This window comes from Protopterus annectens, chromosome 2.part0 (genome assembly GCF_019279795.1).
Source record: "Protopterus annectens isolate FY-2018-M chromosome 2.part0, PAN1.0, whole genome shotgun sequence".
Classification (NCBI taxonomy): domain Eukaryota; kingdom Metazoa; phylum Chordata; order Ceratodontiformes; family Protopteridae; genus Protopterus; species Protopterus annectens.
Window position 1 is genome coordinate 1,293,521,541 of NC_056728.1, and position 22,177 is coordinate 1,293,543,717.

At 37.7% G+C, this 22,177-nt stretch overlaps 1 protein-coding gene across 2 annotated transcripts in view; it reads right to left on the minus strand.

The window, feature by feature from the left end:
• Window positions 1–22,177, minus strand: part of LOC122793449 (glutamyl aminopeptidase) — a 792,963-nt gene that overhangs the window by 271,714 nt on the left and 499,072 nt on the right. For both annotated transcript variants that reach the window (XM_044061461.1, XM_044061462.1), the window contains exon 11: window positions 19,457–19,608. In XM_044061461.1, coding sequence (XP_043917396.1) covers window positions 19,457–19,608 — 152 coding nt within the window. The remainder of the gene's footprint in view (window positions 1–19,456; window positions 19,609–22,177) is intronic.

Here is a 22,177-nt window from a genome sequence, read left to right on the forward strand (position 1 = left end):
AGCGCATGTGCATCACAACTGGCTGTGTTTTATATAACATTGACAGGGAATAAAACACTATGATTTGTACATTTACTTCTTTTAAATGTCTGAGTTGTAGAACACTTTACAATTTTAGTATGTTATTCATTCATACTGTTTATAGAACACGGTACTTAAAGAATTATTTATATTTACAAAGCCTTGACGTCAGCCAGGAATTTCCTGAGAGTTGGCCAACTATAACTTTTCGAAACTCCGAATTTAGACATTATGAGATTTCACTAAACTGAATGTTTGCTTAAAAGGTGTTGATAATACCGCATTCAACCCTTTAAGTGTTCATTCATTTAATATAGATATGGTAAACCAGTAAACAAATATAGATAACAAAAATAAATAAATGAATAAATAAACAAATAATAATAAAATAGTAAGTGCATTGCCTACTTTGTGGTTGCAGAAATTACATTGTGATGATAATTCACAGGCTACCATTTTATTCCTCATTAAATGGAAACTATTTTCAGAACATATAATAGAGTATATCAGCTCCTGCTAGCACCTAGCACAGAGCACATGCATGATACCTAAGCGATAGCAATGTCATGATCTAATGTTATCATCTTCATTCATTCCTCAATGAATAGGTTTCGGATCCGATCCTCAAGTCTGATTTAGCCACTTTACTCTAGCTTCTTGGATTTGACTCTTGAGCTCTTCCATTTACCCACAATGCCCCTGATCACTGCATTACCCCAGATCTCATTTGCCATTCTAACGATTTGGTTGGAATTGCATTCTCTTGAGCGCAGGGAGTTAGTTTTTCTAAGTTAGTGACAAAAACTTTAAAGTTTAATTTTCATCAGCCTATATATAACTTGTCTATAGCCTGTTCTGTTTGCATACTTATTTAGTTCCCTTTTTTCGGTTTTTGGTATCTGTTTTACCATTGTTTGTATTACTTTCCTTCTTCATTACCTTCCTTAAAGGTAGTCTCATGACCATTGTTGGTAAAGCTATTTCTTTTAAAAAAAATCTCTCTCTTTTTTTTCTTCCTATCATGGAAATAGGCTTTTGGTATAGTTTATTGTTATGGCTGAAAAGCCTACTGGTTTTAAGAAGTGCACTTCCCGTGGGCATAAAATTCCCAACTCTGATGCCCACAGGCAATGTATTTATTGCTTAGGCTCTGCTTGCACTATTTGCGCTTCTTTCAGTGACACAGCCATCAGTGCCAGACACAACAAGTTTGTCCTCAAGGGCCATATTCCTGCTTCCACACAACCCCTCCCCTCACAAAAGGATAAATCTATGGAGACCAGGGAGCATAGAAAGTGCTCTCCTGTCCAGTCTCCCAAAACTGCTCTGATATTGGAGCCATCAGCTAAGATTCTGAAGCACTCAGATCTGAGAACTACAGACATGACTCCTTCAACCTCCAAGTCTCCTCATCTCCGGAGTCCTCATTTTTCTCTGGAGCCAGTGTCCCAAAGACTCAGGTCTCCCCTTCTTACAGAAGACACAAAAAAAAGTCATCTTGACCTCCTTCCATCTCCTCTTCAATGAGGACCTCTCGAAGTCTTTCCAAAGCAGAGGTTGTCAGGATGATGAGAAAATTTCTCAGAACACAGATCCAGATTGGTGTTTTCCTGGCTCTATCTCCCATCTGATCTGTGAGCCTTAAACCTTCCTCACATACCATCATTTCTTTTTCTCCAATTCAACATACTTCTTCAGAGCCCTCTAATCTGAGACCTTCAAGTCGAAATGTTGAATCCGAAGATGCCTTCATTTTTGAATCCAGCTACTTCCCTGACCCGTTCAGAGCTAACCCCATTGAGCAGGACAAGTCTTGGACCTGAAGCATTGGTGTCAGATCAGAGGAGATGACGTTGACTTTGAAGCTTTCAGAGCCATGACTTTCCCTCTGAGCCTTGGCACTGGAAAGCTCTGCTCTTACTCACCCCTCAGAGTGGATGACCGGAGGGAACCTTGACTTATCTGTTCAAAGAGTTTCAGGTTTGGTGAGGTTGGCATCAGCTTTGTCCAGTCCCACTGCCTTTGAGGTGGTGGAGAGGGCTTTTTCCTACCCAACAGCAGTTTTGACTCTAACTTCTTCAAATCCTATCCCTGTTCCCCCTTTGGATCCTGTCTTTCAGTCTGTTCATCCCACTCTATAGGGGCAGCCAGCCCATAAGAACTTTCAGACAGTTCCAATTTGAGAACTCCCTGCCACTTCCAATACTACTCCAGAGCATCCCAATGAAGAGGTCCCCCAGAGAAGATTGCGCAAAAGGAGGCACTTAGATGTCTCTGCAGGTATCTTTAACTGAAGACACCAATTTTTTGAAGGGGAAGGGCCCTTGATATCACCACCAGAAGATATATCCTTTGGAGACATTCTAGAAATCTTACACCAGAAAGGTAGATGGTCCTCCAAAACCCTTCCCAAGAGGAATCGGTGTTCTTAAAAGCCTTCAGGCCTGTCCCATCTATGTCTTGGGTTACCCCCCCTGGCAGATGAGCTTACAGACCTTGTCTCCCACTGGGAGAGAAAGGATTCAGATATCATAGAAGCTATTCTTCGGCATCCAGATAAAATGCTTGGTGCACCAAAATATAGACAGTTTTAGAGTAAAGGAATACCAGTGGATGCCATGGCTGTTATGGCAGCCACCAAAAAGGAGCTGGCTGACCAGAGCTTCTCTGTTCACCCCCCCTATTAAGAGTCTCGGGTATTGGACAGATATGAGAAGTGTGTCTATGCCTCAGTGACCTTTGTCTTATGGTCACTTAACTATTTGGTGTATTTTTTAGATTACAAAGGGAATTAATTAAGGAACTCTCTACATCTATCCCTGGGTCCATATCAGTGGAGGAAGTGAAGGCTTATTTCTCATGACTTGTCACCCTACAAATCTATATTGAATGCATCCATGAGGCTAATTTCTCATGCAGTGGAAGGTTCCTCACAGGTTGCAAGTTCAGGCATAGCCATCAGGAGACATGCCTGCATGTGATTGTATGATTTTGCACAGCCCTTTAAAGTGTCATTCATCAAAGCTCCTTTTGATGGATCATCTCTGTCTGGGCCCACCATTAAAAAGGCACTTTCCCACAGTAAGCAGAAAAGAAAAATCTTATCTGCCATGGGAATCCATTTTATTACCCAGCAGAAACCTTTTTCCAGAAATTAATTCAGTGTAAGAACATGCGGTTCCAGTAACCTCGAAGACCTTTTCAAGACTCACATGGAGATTTTTCTCCCAGTGGCAGAGGGGGAAATAACAACAAAAGACGTCGCCCATGTGGCAGAGGGGTTCCAAGATTCTTTCTTGGATAGAGCCTTTCAGTGCTCCTGAAGGGTTGCCTGACTGTTCTTCTCTGGAGGCAGTTGGAGGGTACTTATCAATGCACACAGACACCTGGACAGCCATCACAATGGTATGTGGGTGCAAAATATGATATCCAGAAGATATTTCATTACCTTTTTACAAGTTCCCTCAATGAAAAGAAAATGTCTCCCCAATGTTCCACTCAATCAGCAGAGTTAGCAGCTCTAGATTCAAAAGTTGCTAGACAAAAGGGTCATCCAAGAGGTCCCAACAAACCAAAGAGGATCTGGAATTTACTCAAGGTTCTTTTTAGTGCAAAAGAAGACAGGGGACCTAAGACCCATTTTGGATCTCAGTTATCTGAATCAATTTATAAAGAACTCCAAGTTCTGGATGGTCACAGTTCAGCCCATTCTGCCTCTTCTACAGAAAGATGACTGGATGTGCTCCACAGATCCTCAAGACATGTATTATAACATCAAAATGAACAGGCAATGTTGAAGATATCTACCCTTCTCGCTGGGAGCTAGTCATTACCAATTCAGAGCCCTGCCCTTTGGTCTCACTAAATGCATGGCAGTGCTAGCAGCTAATCTCAGACTGCATAGATTTAGAGTATTTCCCTACCTGGATGACTGGCTTCTCATCACATCAACCAGACATCTCCTAGTAAAAGCCAGTAACTATTTACTGCAATTATCTCAATTCCTGTTAATCACAGTCAATCTTTCAAAGTCCCATTATCAAACAGTTCAAGCCTTAGAGTTTATAGGGGTTTGCCTAGATACAGTCAATCATCTCACACTTTTACCACAAAGCAGAATTATTACTTTTGAGATTGCGTATCAGACAGATTCTTTTTCACTCCTCTCTCCCAGCAAAAATGGTTCTTCAAGATTTAGGCTTGATGGCTACAGCGATTATATTGATACCTACCATTCATCTTTACATTCAAATCCTAAATGGACTCTAGCAGTACAATGGTCCATTCTTTCACAACCTTTGCAAAATCCTATAAAACTATCTCTGGTCTGCAAAGACTCCCTACTATGGTGGACTCAATCTGACAAAGTTTGTCAGGGACGCCCCTTTATCCTTCCTCCCCTAAACACAACATTGACCACAGATGCCTACCCATTGGGGTGGGGGTGGGGGGATATCTTGGGATGGACTTTTCAAGGCAGGTAGTCCCCAGAAGAGAATAAATTGCAAATAAACATCTTGGAGATGAAAGTAGTCCTCTTAGCACTGTAGGCTTTTCAGAAATCTCTTCCTCCTGGGACAATTGCTATCCAAACAAGCAATATGTCAGTGGTGCAGTACATCAACAAACAAGGGGGAACCAAGTCTTACCCCCTTTGCTGAGAAGCACCAAGCATATACTGGGGGAATCCAATGTTCTAGCCTTCAAGCACAGCAGGACTTTCCTAATGCCTCACGAGTGGTCTCTCAATCATACAGTGGCAAAAATGATCTTCTACAAATGGGGTTAACCTTTATGTGACCTATTTTCCTCTCCCCTCAACAATAAGTTCAGCATGTTTTTTGCCCGAATACCACTTCAGAGGCAGTCACTGAGAGATGCTCTAGCCTAGGTTTGGCCCTCCGATCTCCTATATGCTTATCCTCCCCTACCTCTAATCCACAAATTTCTCCAGAAAGCACTCCAGTTGAAGACCAAGGTAATCCTTACTGCCCCATACTGGCATCAGGCAAGTTTGGCTCCCCTTCCCGTGGTCTCACACAATATGTCCCCCTTGGACACTGGATCCCATTCCATATCTACTATCACAGCCATCAGGAATGACTCATTTGGACATTACGGGTCTCAGATCGACCACATGGCTTCTACAATTCTAATGATGGTTAGACATTCCAGGCAACCTTTCCTGTGTTCCACATTTTATTTTCATCTCAGAAATCCTCTACAAGAATGATTTATAACAGTAAATGGAAGGCATTTTATTTTGTGTGCACAGCAGAGAGTTAAATCCTTTCACTGCTCCAGTCCCTGCTGTTTTCGATTTTCTTACTTTGATTTTTCAAAGTGGTACTAATTTCTCCACTATCAAAGTTCAGCTGGGAGCCATATCTAACTATCACACCAGAGATAGTTCTTCTCCTTTAGCTTCATCCAAGTTTTGTAAAGCATTCCTTAAAGGTCCCTTTTTACTTAAACCTCTGATAAAGGATCCCACTCCACCTTGGCATCTTACTGTTGTGTTACAGCGTTTAGTTTGATCCTCTTTTGAGCTCTCAGCTAAGCGAGATCTCAGATTCCTTTCTTGGAAAACAGTCTTTCTTGTGGCTATAACTGAATTCTATGCACTTTCTTTAAAACCACCTTATCTGATTTTCCATAAAGATAGGGTTACTTTACGTTCTAATCCTTCCTTTCTACCCAAAATTGCCTCTGAAACAAACATCAATCAAGTGATCAGTTTGACAGTTTTCTTTCCTAAATTTGACAACAAAGGAAAATACATGCTTCACCTTTTAGATGTACATAGGCAACTTTGTTTTTATCTTCATAGGATGAAAACATTTAGAAAAACTGACCAGTTGTTTGTTTCCTTTTCCAGTAACAAAATAGGAAAACCAGTATCCAGAAATACCCAGCCAAATGGATAACAGATTGTATTTCTTTTGTTTATTCTTTGAGAGGTTTAACCTTGACAAAACTTCCAAAAGCATGCTTTGCTAGGCCAGAGCTTCCATTGATTATATCTGTGCAGGTGCAACTTGGTCTAATGCTAATACATTTATACCTCATTACAAGTTGGATATCATCTCTAGAAACATAGATGCATTTGGTTCTGTGTTTCTCTGGAACATCCTTCCATGAGGACCACCCAAGGTTAATGTAGCTGGGGACTCTGTCCCATTCATTGAGGAAAGAATGAAAATGACAACATCAGATATAAAAGTTATGTACTCACCATAACTATACATCTTTGTTGTCCGTTTTCTTTCTTCCTCAACTACCCCCACCTTCCCCTATCCTTGGGTTTAGGAATGACCTGGTGAAGTTTTTTGTTAAGAACCACCGTTCCTGTTTAAGCCCCTGTTCTGTTACTATACTGTTTTATCCTTATTACTGTTATTTTGCTCTATATTTGGGTTGTTATATAGTATCAGCAATCTCAATCTGAGGTAATACAGTTGTCAGGGGCATTATGGGTAAAGGAAGGAGGTAAAGAGTCAGATCCAAGAATCCAGAGAAAAGTGGCTGAGTCAGATCCAAGACCCATTCATTGAGGAAGAATGAAAATGGACAACACAGATGCATAGTTATGGTGAGTTGTTGTTGTTTGTCTTTTTGATGCATAGTTATGGTGAGTACATAACTTTTATTTTTTTTCTCCTTTACCAATATTTCACAGAGTGCTTCCTAGGATTCTATGATAAGTCATTCAAAAAGAGTGATGCTTGTGTGACCTGCCTGAGGAATTGTCATCAGCTACAGACATCAGCAGGATTCAGGATGAGTGTATGGATCATTTTGTGACCTATGACACCAAATTTCAAAATGTGTGCTATGCACAGGAAGTGAAGGTCAAGCCAGAATGCCCCAAATGGTATAATAAGTAGATAGAACTGTTTAGTTTGTCTGAATCTTTTTACATTTTTCTCTTTTATCCTGTTTTGACTATTGTTGGTATTGATAAGTATTTGCCAAGGTCATCTGAGGACATATATGTCTGATACTGTGTGCACATGTTCTGTGTCAGATGGAGGCAGTGGCGCTGGTGACACTGAATATAATATATCTACTACATCCCATGTGTGTTTCTGCAGATCCTGTTCTAAGGTGGGGTTATGTATTATAATTGTATGGTGTCTGCACATTGCCTGGATGCCACCATGGATAACTCTGTCATATTGTGTTTAAGTATAGTAATTTATGTGCATGATACATGCACACTTAACTGCTTCATGTTACACACCTAAGGGACATATGTACTGTTCTGCATCTGTTGCTCTAGCATCCCAAGGTCACTCAGCAACAGCTGGATTAAGTGGTGGAGGCTGTAATGGAGGAAACAGTTGGCAGATATATGGCCCAGATGGAGTGTCTCCTGGAGAGAATTGCAGTTTCACTAATCTCGCTGACCTCTACCACTGGGTCACCAGGAATGGATTTTCTCCATGCCATTGACCACCCTGATCAATCACAATGTGATGGATGATGATCATGTCCCTTTGGGGCAGAAGTAGTGATGTCATGTCAACTGCTTCTATCCTGACCAATACCCCAACCATGTAGGTTCCTTTCTTCTTGTAGTATGCATGTGTGTGTGTGTGTGTGTGTGTGTGTGTGTGTGTGTGTGTGTGTGTGTGTGTGTGTGTGTGTGTGTATGTGTGTGTGTGTGTGCGTCCAGTCTCCTTCATCAGCATTTGTATACCTTCAGTTTGTCTCTGTCTAGCCCCCATTTCCCATCTTAGTATGTACACTATTACCTTATTTCTTCTGTTCAATGTATATCATCTCTCTGCCTTTGTACAACTTCTACTACCCCTTCCTACATTATTTCCCTTTTCCCCCTTCTTTTCTCTCTATGGAATGAAAAATGGAGACCTATTACTGAAAAAATGTTGCTCCTCTCCCCCACATTCGACACACTCTCATATGTTGTGCTTTTGTGTGCCTATTGTTCGCTGTTACCCTTATTCATATTCTCTTGTAAATCACTCTCCTTCCCTTTTATGCATCAAACATGTGTTTTTGTAAACATCCTAGCAGTATAACTTTAAATATGCTATGCCTACTTCTTGTGCACAGTTTAGTTAATACCAGCTGTGAGCGCATATATCTGTGAAAATGTATTATGGCATTACCACTTCAGATACATACCATTGCAACTTAAAGAAGTATTATTATCCCATAATATGGTGGAAGGTTAGCAAAATGGTTAAGGTGATTACCTTACAGACACAAAGTGAAGGGCTTGATCCTCACATGGGGTAACTGGCTAGACTTAAATGGCCCACAAGGGCAACTAGCCTAGTACTGATATATGAACTTATACGCTGAGTCTAATGTTAGTTGTCAGTGTATTCATGAGGAGTAAACAATTAGCATTGCTCTTAATATGTGATATTTTATACAGAATAAAAGTTACCATGTTTATAAAATGCTGGTTATTCTGATACTGCTGACACTACCGTTTGACATGACTTAAGCATATCACGACATTAGCACTGCTTTATATTAAGATATTCTGGTCCGAGTTCACATTTGTGCTCTCATTAGCTTACACTGTGTTGCACATGACCTCTCTCTGGATTTTGCCTTGTGCTTCTATATATGAATTTCCCTGCATGGCTGTGTGCACATGCATATTTTCTTTTGTGGATAGGCTCAGTTTCATAGCTGCTTTGCAAATCATTTATGTAACCTGCAAGTGCAATTATGGGCCCTGAAGGACTACATGTTGAATATTTTTATATATTGCCCTGCAATGCCACTTAGCTGCACAAAGCTTCCACTGAAGTGTAGTGCATTTCCATGAATTCTTAATGTAGCATCCCCCTGGCAATCCAGTAAATAAGCTGGAATAACTATGCAAAATATGTGCATTCTCTTGATTATTTTGTTTCATGACTCCTACTGATGAATTCACAGCTGTATCCCTGTTATTATTCTTGCCAGATGTATCTGAACCTTTCTTCATTTCTGGAATATTCTTGCATGTAAACATGAAACTCCATTTGCTCTACGCACATCCAGTATTTTACAGAGTGTTATTTCTGAGTATGTTATTAGCCTACTTCTGTCTTTGTCATTTTTATACAACACAAAATCTGTTATCAATGAGTTGTGTAGGTTCATAGGTTAGTACTAAGCTAACTGCCCTTGCGAGCCATTTTAAGCCTTGCCAGTTATCCCTTGTGGGGCTCAAACCCTGCACCTTGTGCTTGTAAGGAAACACCTTAATCATTAGATCACACTCCAAAGTTTCAGTCTTTTGGTGAGTGTTTAAGTACAGTCATATAACCATCTACTGAATCCTGAACTTATTGACTTCTGCAGAAAAAAAAAATCTAACAAATTTTCTTTGGCTTGCAGTATGCTTCCAGTCTTTCTTTCAGTACTGCAAACTTGCCTTTTTGCTCTTCCATGAATCTAAGAGTAGTATGCATTTAAGACCCCCCCCCCTCTCTGAGACAGAAGAAGCATTAATTTACACATAACACCTTTTTAGCCATCTCTGCAATCATATTCATGGTGAAACTTGCCTCAAAATTGTGGTTTTACAATTTCCAATTTTTAGGCAACTTGTCATGCAGTTTCAGAGATGATCATTATAGTAATGACATTTGAGCCAAAACGAAGAGGCGCAGAAACAGAATACATCTACGAACGCTCCTTAGGCAGAAAAACCTGCCAAAAATGAAGAAAGAAACTAAAAAGATGTCAATATTTTAACTCAATAAAAGACACTTTTAATAAACAAGATCACAGTAAGCACTTTTGACTGCAAGAAAAGACTGATGAAAATAACTAAAATCAGTTTATATAACCAATACAATTAAAAGTCTCATGACAACATAATTAAAAAAAAAATCAAGAAACTCACTTTTCTTAAAGCAGAGCCATAACTGGCTAATTTGGCACCCAGTGTTACTCTCTAATCTGGTACCCTTCAATGTTAGGTTGAGGAGCAAAGTGCCAGGTCCTAAAGCCCTCATTCTCTACTGCCCAGAGCAAATAAAATAAAATAAAAATAAATATAAGATTAAAATAATAAAAAACAGATCTCCTGATCCTGCCTGCCATACAACTTCTACCCAGGATGTCTACCCTTTTACCACAGGTCTATATTAATTTGTCGAATGTTCATTTCATGAACTTTTCTTCATCGATCCAAAACCACTGAACGTTCACTTCAGTGGACATTAACATCAGCAAAAGATTTACTTAGGAAAAGGAAGCAGTTGGCCAACAGCAGAAGTTTGTCCTTTTCCCCACTGTAGTGCAATCTTGGAGTTGGGGTGTGTGGGGGAGGCACAAACCCCACAGCACCCCACTTGGGTGGGTTTGACATACTGCAGTGTGTGTTAAGGTCATAGTGTTGACCAAAAGCTTCCTTTCCCCTGTTTAAATGTTTTTTCAATGTGAACATTTGCCAAAGTGAACGCTTTGTGGTTTCACATCAATGAAGAAAGGTTCATGGAAATGAAACTTCAACAAATTGATATAGACCCTTTACCCTTCCCTAACTATGCTTCTGCCTTCAAGACAAACTTGAAAGTTTTTGTTGTTACTGAGACCTGGAGTACTACAAACATTTAATCTCACTTGCCATTAATACTCTTTTCAATTTAACTTATTCTCTGCTTCAGCTCCATTAGTCATATTTTTTACTTGATCAATGAATGAAAATAATAAGTCTCTACTACCAAGTATTTAAATCTCTGTATAAAACTCATTACTCACATCATTCTTTCTACCACATCCATATGCTTATAATTCCTCATTTGCAATGCTCCTACAGTTTGCCAACATAGAAAGTAGCACATCAGTTGCAACAAGCCATGCACCTATTAAATGTATACTTACAATTGAATCTGGGCCTATTAAAAAAACGTTCTTATTACTCAGTATGACACTGCTAACTCCATCTGCTGTATACTTCATCAATTGCAATCTAATCATTTACAGCTACCAAATCTTTTTAAATAAATACTTTTAAAAACTAGTGTACTTTATGTGAAAAAATGTATTTCAAACTTCTACCTGTTTTTTAATAAAAATAGATATTTCTCCCACTTTAGCGAGCACATCTGGAAAACCTTCTAATATTCTCCAGTTATTTCTTATAGTTTTTATAACCCCGGAAGCATCTGCTGAATACTCTGATAACATTACTGCTTTTAAAATCTCCTCATCTGCTGTGCTCAATACTGCACTTATTCCATTTTTTTACTGTCTGATAAATATTATTTCTTCCAACACATACTTGTTCTAGCCTGTTCTACATCAATTTAACTAGTAAGTCCTATTTACAAACCTTCTAGAAAGTGCTTTCATTTCTTTTTCACAAAATTCATCAGTATCAGTCAGATGATTAACTCTTACCAACTGTTTGTTTGGGTCTATATTATGTTGCTGAAAGCTGTTTACAGGGAATACGGCAGCATCGACCCTTAAACACCAAAAACCCACTTACGTGAATGGTCAGGTCACAGATTTTTTTCCCAGGGAAAAAAATCAGTAGACAAGCCAAATACGACACACCACCTAAATCACTACAAAGTGGGGGACTCCCCCCACAACACCCCCCTAACTAAATATACTAACTCCGAGATTGCACTTCAGTGGGGTAAAGGGTAATTTCACGACAACAGCGAAGTGATTTTTTCTCTGGGAAAAAAAAAATCGCTGACCTGACTGTTTACGTTAGTGGGTTTTCATTGTTTAAGGGACGATGTTGCCGTAATCATTGTAAACAGCTTTTGGCAACATAAAATAGACCCACTTGTTTAACTATATTTTATTTTAATCTTTTTGGCTGCATACTATTAAAACTCAAGGATTATTCTGGAGTGTCTTTGTAAAAACTTTTGTCCTCAGTTCTTCATTTTCTTTATGTACTTATAAGTCCAGAAAAAACGATGTAATGTAATGCAAAAGCCCAAGAAATGTTTAAATAATTGTAGATAGCATTTAAATAATTTACAAATAGCGTTATATTATTCATATTATAATGCCATACATTAAAAGTATCACATAAAAAGTATTTCTAAAATATTGCACTGTTAATAAAATCTTATTTGTATACATATTCTTTCCTCAACAACTCATAAGAAAATTAGCATAAACAGAGGCCATGGCAGTCCCCATTGTCACACCAGTCTTTTTGCCTAAAAAAACTTTGCTCAAATTGCATTCACTTATACAATAAGATCACATCTAACATTTCAGCAATCTTATCTTAACTAGATAGTGATTACCCACATCTCTTAACTATTTTTTTAAGAAGCCAAAGTCCCCCCCCACATACACATACCTTGCTAATGACTGCTAACCTTAACCATGCATCTTAACTTAAAAAAAAATAAATAAAACTTTCCATAACACTGCTAAGATTCAGACAATTAAGTCAAAATGTGTGGTGGGATTTTGGTGATCAATTTGCAATCTATTTCTTTTTTATTTTTTATTTATTTTGTTTATTTTGTTATTTGTTCATTGTGTTGATTTTTGAAATGCTGGCACTGATCACTTGAGTTCCAATGTTTTTGCATTTTGATAAATTATTTATTTATCTTTGTTTACCTGGAAATTCTGACTGGGATAAGAGCTTTTTTTAGTAGAGGCTCATGGAAAAAGCTTCACATTTTATACCAGCTTTGATATTCATATATAAAATAAGTTACATGATATCATCTGGAATATAAAATACAGGTAAGAGTACATACATGAGAGAAAATATCTGTCCACACTGAATGTTGTCAGCAGATATAATTCACAATATATCTAAATGGGGCTTTTGCAGTGCAGTGGCATGCCCCACTATTAACAGTTGTCTGGCAGGCAGGCAATGAACAGACTACAAGAGCAGCAATGGAGATATTCCAGGTTTACTCCAGTTGTCTGCATGCTATTAACACTACATTTGAGTTCAAAATATTAAATAATAAAAGTTAATTAAGCTGCATTGTGGCTTTTTTGTCTATTCCATTCTTTGCTTCCAACTTTCAGTATCCTTCTATTATTGTCTTTGTTCATAAACTAAGATAACATTGTGCTTGTCCCCTGACTAAAACTTATGAGTTTGCACAACAAATGTAAGATCACATAAAGGGAGAGCTTTGGGCAAGGTCAGTAGATTTCATTTTGAAAATATTGTGCCAAATGCTATGAATTCAAGAATGTATCATCCTTAGTTAAACACACACCTTTAAATGTACTGGAATATTGATTCTAAATGTATCCTTCTGTAGTCAGTCATTCCTGGAAATGGAGAGAGTAACACAGGAACAAATGACAGTCTCAGAGCATTCGATAAATACGATTAGGGTCGACTGCAATAGAAAGACCAAACTGCCTTTTGGTGCCAATGTAATTTTAGCATTGTAGCACACACTGTACTCTTCTTCCATGTATGACTGACAGTAGGGTTTTCTTGGTACTCAAAAATCCTAATCAAAGGACTGTTTTTTGACTCTAGGTTACTATACAGGCACAGAAGCCATCTGCTACTTAATTTTAGCAATGGATACTGAGGAGCTGAATATAACTTGTAGCCATCAAAGTATATGGACAGGATAGAAGAAGGATTGTCTCCTTTTTATATTTTTACACACTGGATTGAAGAGCAATGGTGTCAGTAATTTTTCAAAAATCAGTGTGCAGAGTATATATCAAAATAAAGAGACTGAGCATAAAAAGCCTTGGAGTAACAGATGCTCATAATGTGAACAGGTAATAACTGAAGAGCCCGCTGGTATGGGGAAATTTTAAACCTTTGTTTGCTGTAGTAGGTATAAAGGGTGCTGAGGACAGACAGCAAACAGTATCATATTCTTCTTTCTTTCTCAGAAAATTTTTTTGGAAGACCATTAAGGCTGTTTTATTTCTTTATCTGAGGAAGAATTGTAGATGTGACACTGAGAATCCTAATGTCTTTACAATTGGTGAAGTAGTGTTTAGTGAGTCCTGCTTTGTAAGAGTAAGTAGTAGGGAAACTTTAGCAATAAACCACAGTGAGCAATGAATAATGATGGCTTCCCACTGCAGAAACTGGCCATGAAGGGAAAGAGTAAGAAAACAAATCTAGGCAGGCATGAGTGAGTATCACATAAAATACAGGCCAAACTAGTTTGTTACTATTTAAATGGGAATAATTTCAAATCTTTATGTTTATAATTTTCTGAAGTGAACACATTGTTGTATCAGCTTTCTGTGGATTAGTTTTCCACCACAAATTAACAGAAATAATGGAAGCAATAAACATGCTCAAATGATTTTGTGCAACATGTTGATTTTCATGTATCTTGCTTTCTTAATGGCAGTTTTCAACAACTTTCCACTATTTTATTTATTTTGCCGACTCTTTAAAGATTGTTTCATGACACCCCCTATACACATAGGTTCTTAGCTTCACAGGTATGTATTAGGCTATTGATCTGTGTGAATCTTTAGAAGCCTAGCCCTACATTTCCATGAAATGTTTAGCACTTGTAATTTAAGTACAAGTAATCAAAACCTGGGTAGAACATTTACATTATCCCTATCGATAAGGGACAAGAGTTCTAAGTCTCTTGGATGACTTTTCAGCTTCCTATAAAGTCACTCAGATTATATTTGAACAGAGTAAGGAAAGCACTTTGTTTTGTGTGGAAATGAACACAATTCCAAAGAACTGCAATTTTCTATGATTTATAATTGTCCCCCAACATATTCTGTTCATGTTGCAGAAGACATTCTATTCCACCGAGCTTGCTTATTTGTTGCAGAAGAGATTAATACCTATTCCATCGAGCTTGCTTATTTGAAATACATCAGAGAGGGTATAATATATACAACTGAGAGGCTCCATATTCCACAACTGTGTAATTCTTTGGTTACTTCAGTCAGCATATCGGGGACAGCCCACATCATGATTTAGTGATCTGTTTGTTTCTAGCTTTTAAATGGGCTTTTCACTTTTAACATTTTAAATTGTCTTTGCTTATATTTTGCTAATTTCACTCTTTTTTATTTTTGGTTCCCTCCTCTATTTTATGGCTCATATTCTTGACTGCAGTTCACGTCTTCACTCACTCTGGGATAGGTTAAACTCTTTCTTCTCTTATTTGCTGCAAATCTACAGGTATTATCATCTCCCTTGTGAATTCGTAGATTCTTTAAGAGGTTCTATCACATACAAATGCAAGGTAAGGGGACCACTGTAGCACCTATCCCTACCACATAGAAACCACTGACCTAGAGTCATTAGAAAATCCTTCTACCTAGCTCAGCTGGTTACCAAGGGTTATCATTTTTCCCCCTCCTGTTTTATTAGGCCTGTAACTGAGTAAAGTACTCCTTTTATCATATGACTTACCAAACACATGATCAAAGCTGAAAGACCACAACATTTATTAGGACATTTAAAGGCCTAAACTTGATGTTCTTACTGTGCAGATCATCTTAAAAATCATTAACACATATGATGTGTGGAATGTCACACCTCTTTCAGACTACACGCATCCTGCATTCCAGAACAGTTTATGAAAAATAAATGTAACCATAAAATAAACAAATGTAAATATTTTGTGAACAATAAAAGCTATTAAAACTGTACAAAAACTAATGTTATCAGTAAGAAGTATTCTTTACAGTGGATTTGTAGTCTTTTTCTTAAGTACTGTAATATATAATAATTCATATAAACCCCAAATGATATTCTCTCTAAACTTTCACAAACAGACTTACCCATCTTGAAAACTGTACAGTTTAGACATATATTGTTAGAACATGTTTGTTAACCAGACATGCGCCTTCATGAGACAACAAGAAATTCCTCTGTAAGTGCATGTGTACTGAGATATTTACAGAAATATGAATTGTATAATTAGCAAAACAAATAATGCTGGATATCTCTCAAGATGTGCAATTTAAAATGCAAATATCAAAGACAGTTTACTTTAACAACATCTAAGGTTTCACTTAATATCATGCCACAATTTGTAAGTCACTTGGTTTTTGAATTATTAAGTACATATGGAAATTCCGCTTATTTTCATAATTACTAACAAACAACTAGCAATATCTCCAGTATAATGTGATATAAGCCAGCAACAATAGTGAATTGTCTTGTCTCCCACATTGATTTTTCACACCATATACCTCGATAGCATGTAGGTCTCTCAGTTATGAATATATGAGCATAGATATTAAACTATGATTAATAAGTGCCAACAATTAATTTCTCCACAGCTGGACATCCAACCTAGACAAACAATCTTAGTGTAATTTTGTTTATAACTCCTTACACTTTCTAATTCTGCCTATTATTAGCCAAGCCCAAAAAAGTTTTGGATGCCATAGTAAGGGTGTCAACTGGAAGTATGCAAAAATGCATTATAGGCACTAGTGAGTTAAAGCTCTCTATCTCTAATTTTAATCTCATTCAAAGTCTTTCATGTGACCTCTGCCTCACTTACAAGGCCTCTAGTGAACGTACTGTATCTTATGTGACTTGCACATATTCATAAAACATGTAACTCCACAAACATTATATTAGAGATCTAAATTTCTACTGCCTAATAAACAGAACCTGTTGGTGTGATTGATACCTCATCCAAAAAATTCCCATCCTTGGAATATTCTCCCATCCATATTAATCACATCAGCTGACTAACCCTCTTCAAACACTACCTGGATGACTAGATGGGAAAATCACAAATATAAACCTAAACTGTCCCCTAAAATTCGTATGGAAAGGGGAAATGTGTAATTGAGGTTGTTTTAGCTAGGCTCCAAATGATCCAACCAGCACAACTGCTTACTAATATCTCTTGAGCCAATAAACCAATGTTTTCATAAAAAAATAGCAATAACAAAACAATAAAATTAAATAAAACAGCAGCCAGGATTGTGACACAAATTAAACACAGTTTGCAGTAATAAAATAATAAAAAAAAATCAAACTTAAGCACATCACCTGATCAAGAACAGTAAAGGACATCCCAAAAAGGGAAAAAACCCTTGAAAGTAGGCTTGTCACTTTTTACTGTGGTGAAAACTGGACCAAGGCCACACTCCTAGCATCTCCCATAACCCGACCAATCTCCTCCCCTCTCCCCATGCACTTTTTACCCATTTCATGACATCATTGTCATGTCAGATGAGGAGGAAGACCTTCTTTTTCCCATTTAAGATGCTTTTTTTCTGCTGACTATCTATGTTTTTCTGTAAAAAAGCATAGTAAATCCACAGATTTTACAAACTCTGATAGTCTGTTTCTTTTTTTAAACAGAATACTAGAGTATGTATAGTGTTTTCCTGACTACCGGACAACTGGTTTGAAAAAAAAAAACAGATAGGTGGCAATGCTAAATGAAACTGAAAATATAAAGCCAACAAATATGAAAATAAATGGCATGGAAAGGGGAAGGAAGTGAATAACATGAATCAAAAAGTCAGCCTCTCTGCACTAGGAGTCAGATTACACACATGTGCACGCACACACACTCACACATGCATGTGCATACACACTCACACATGCATGTGTACACACACACACACAAACATATGCATACATACATACACACATATGCAAATGCAGTAGGAAGATTCTGCCAGACACTGTTTGACCTAGGAAACAAATTTGAGGATACGAGTGCCTTATGGTCTCTCACACATGCATATACAAACACATACATGTATCCTGTGACACTTCCAGCCCAGCTATCTGGAATTTTGTAAATAATTCTATGTCATTTGTTAATATTGCTATGATTTATACAGAACTGTATGTTATATAGTGAGCTTCAAGAATGTAACCACAGCATACCCTGCTGGAACATAGAAGGTTAACTTTAAAAACTTCAAGAAAATAAGGTGAAATTAAATGCTTTACAATGTGCTATAAAAGTTAGTTTCAATGCAGTAAGAAGTCAGGATGCCTAGAGCTAGAAGTTTTTTTATTGTCTTGGAGAGATGTAATTACTAAGTTTAAAAATGTAAAGTGTTTTATTGCTATATGACTTCCTAGCAGCTGCACAGTTCTGAACAAACTTCTATGAGATATGTATTTTTGTCACAGAGGTGTTAAACTCTTGGTTTCTGTTTTAGCCTGGGAACTGAAGTCAGGTGACAAAAAGTGATGTTATCCAAGCTGACACAGCAGTAATGTTTGATATTGATTTAGGAGCTCTCTCAGAGAGAGAGACTGGCATTTTTTATTTTGTCTTTGCCTTGGAAACATCCATCATCACCCCTTCTGTCTGAGTGATTTCTGTAAGTAAGACTTAGGGCATAGTATCTCTCTTAGATATAGATAGGAATATAGTAAAGATTAGTTTAGATATTTTCTGTATTTATTTGAGACTGTCCTGCAATGTTGTTTTAAAATGTTTCCTGTAATTCTGAACTCTGAAGTAACTGTGTTGGATTTATTGAGCATTGTCTTGTTCTTTTATTATTTATTACTAAATATATTTAAACCTGTCTTTGTGGCTAATATTTGTGAGACATATTTAAGCTCTTAGCGTACTTGCATATATATTTCGTGACACTGTACACACCACTTCTAATAGCCTGGTCCCTGGTGAAAGACTACCATTTGGATAATAGTAACATTACACAGTTGGATTGTATACCCTTTGTAAGGGCTTTATAATAGCTGATAAAAAGCTGGTTGGTGGCAATGATAACTACCTTATAGTCTGAGCAGAAGGGGGCATAGCTAGTAAACCTGTGCCAGCCTTTCCCAGGAGTGCCTGTGTATTTGTATATAAATCAAATCTCAAAATGTGTGTGTGACAGCTACTTGGGCAGGGACACAAAGCACTGGTTGGACAGAGAGGGTGCTGGAGGTTTTGGCTTGACCCCTCAGCTGAGATATTAACTGTATAGCTGTGCCAGTGGGAAGTCTTATTGCGGATCTGGTGAAAGAGGCAGAAACCATCCCCAGACAGACTGTGATCTTGGTGTGCTCTTAATGGAAATTATACTTTATTATGTGTGTACTTCTCATCCTCCCATTGAGTACATCCCTCACTGTTGCCAGTGGTGAGGATTGAGGCACCTTGATTAGTGGGCTAGTGCAGGGGCATCACATATCCATCTAGCCATAAATATACATATACACTTTGCTAGAATCCTTGTTCTTATGAATTTGGCAGCTATCACTAAAGAAGTGCCGTAGTAATCCTTATTAATCCTTATGCTACTATGAATGTACAATGGCAGGAGCATTAACATGGTTATGAGTCATTACACAACTAGTCATTTTAGAGAGCCAGACTAAAGTACTGATCAAGCCATCTGTGATTGTGTATCATCTTCAATGAGCACATCAGAAAATACAAAGAGTTACAGATTCTGTATTTTGTAGTCACCATAACAATATCATTTAAATTATTTATATGTGTTGTGTCAAGTGTGTCTATAAGTGCAACATTTAATGACATGTCCTTACTTCAGTTCAGAAGGTGGTTCAGAAGGATCTGCATTTGGATCCAAAAGGAATCTGGACTGGTTGACTGTCTGTGGCGACGTTAAAGTTAACACAGGGTACCCCATCTGCCTTGTCCAAGTGTCCATCACTTCTTTTACTGGCAATTTGCTCACCTAATTTTTTTTAATACAGAAATACATTTATTTTTTACAAATGTCAATTCAGTTCAGAAAAAATATTTTACAACTTTATTTAACTGCTTATTGTTATATGAAAGATTTGACTAGAAGCAGTAGCTAATGCACACGTGACCTGTAACAATAAGACTTCAAAGCACTCATAAGCATTGTTTAATGTTGCCATCTCTGTCAACTTTATCTACTGCAATCCATGGAAGATGTGGTGAAAATATAATTTTTATTTACACATGAACAAGACATACTAGTACTATGTGAACTATTTACTTGGAAAGTGCCATCTTTACTGTGAGAAGATCTTGCAGTATATATCACTGATATAATAAGCATGCCCAGAGATCTGGTTTCCACAAAATAGACTCTTCACATTCAGTGACAACAGGAAGCTGAAATACTCAGATATGTAATTGCTCCCAAGAACGACTGGGGTCTGACAACACACTGTGCATGTGTCATGACTTGATAGATAATGGCTATGATAGCAATATCCTAAACTAATTAATATTGTTAACAGTGTTTTCATACTTAAACTACATTTCAACAATAGCACTCTGATGATGTACAGTATTACCCCTGAGAAGCAAATGGCTATTTAATCATTAGAGATATTCTTTATTCTTTATTGTGCCATCCAAAGTGCAGCAACTTGCACTTCTTAGTATTCAAAGAAACACTGTGGATGCTATTCAACAAAATAAAGAGTCCAAGAGAGGTGATAAAGCTTTAGTGTATGACTTGCAATATTCACTACAGCTCCTAATTTGGGGTCATTGGCAAACGTACTTCCACATATCTGATTCATAGATGGAAAGGTAGACATAAATGTGTTAAATAAAAATGAACCCAATCCACAGTTCTGGGGTACAGCTTTACAATCAAAGTTGGGAGAGAGAAAATGAGTTGCAAAATGTCTTTTGAAATTGTTGATAAGATAACTAACTCTGTATTTTGCTAGAACCATAGTTACTATTTCCTAGGGGGTTGGCAGTATCTATAATAGGTTGATGAGGGATCAAGTCAGACATTGTCAAAAAGACCTCACTGTGATCAGCATCTATTACAAATTAGTAAAACAGGAGCTTCCCTGGATAAATCCCCGCTGACTGATATCAATATTTAGTAGTAATATTAAAGGGAGTAATGATAATAGGATTCCCTTAAAACATTTGCCAGCAGAGGCAATACAGTTACGACTGCTGAATCCTACACAAATGCACTCTATAAGCACTTACATGAGCGCATGGATCGTGCTATCCCAAACAGAACAAAGACGCTTTCCTCAAAAAAAGGAAGCTAATCTGGTAGTCCCCTGCCATAAACAAACTCTACAACAGAATTTATTTTATTTATTTATTTATTTATGTTACATTTGTTAACCGGGAGACTCTGACTGGATACATGTCCACTTTCAGCGGAGGCCCGGGGAGAAAAGCTCCACATGTGCAAAAAAAGTGACAAATCAATAGCCATGGTTACAAATTTTAAAAATGTAAAAATTTAAAAAATAAGTGATTTTTATATATATATATATATATATATATATATATATATATATATATATATATATATGGTTACATTGAAATTTAGCATCTTTGTAGGTTTATAGTATGAAATATGTACAGAAAGCATTACACAGCATTGGAGTGTATAGAATGACATTTTACACACATCAATGTTAAGGATGACAATCAGGAGAAAAAGGTGGTTAGTTAAGAAGGGAAGTTGTTAGAAATTAGATGTAGAAGGGTTAAAGATATAGCCTTAGAACAGAAGGAAGAAACTGCTGCAAAAGAAAGTAAAATCCCATGAGTGGAGGAGCTCCCTGGTCAGAAGCTGAGATCCCTTATAAGATCCTTCAAAGCTAGCTACTAAAACAAAATCATCACTGATTCTAAGGACAACCACAAAGCATTCTATAGCTATGTCAAGAATCTCAATGGCAACACCCAGATCTGCTCTGAGTTACAGCACAAAGGCACAAAAATTACAGAACCAACTGATATTGCCAACAACCTGGCAGATAGGTTCAGTGCTAACTTTACCCCCCCCCCCTTACCCCCTAAAGGGCCCATATCTATACAGGAAGAATGCAGAGTCCCTGTAATCACAACTATGCAGGTAAAAGCTGCACTCTCTAAAGCCAAAAACACAGCATCCATGGGACCGGACAACATCCCAGGCTGCATTTTAAATGAACTTCAGAATGAACTGGCTCCCCACCTAAGCACCATGTTCAATCATAGCCACACATCAGGCTTTGTGCCCACTGAATGGTGTACAGCAACAGTTATCCCACTCCACAAAGGGGGAGCCACCACTGATCCCGGGAACTATCGCCCTATTAGCCTGATGAGCCTGGTCTGCAAGGCCATGGAACGTATCATCATGGAATTCATAAACAAAGACATTGCTAACTTCCAAACTCTGGACCCCACCCAGTTCAGGTTTGTGAAAGGCAGATCTTACCTTCTGAACCTGATTGACTTCTTTGAGGCAGTCACCAAAGGCATAGATGAGGGTAAGGTGGTTCATACAGCCTATCTTG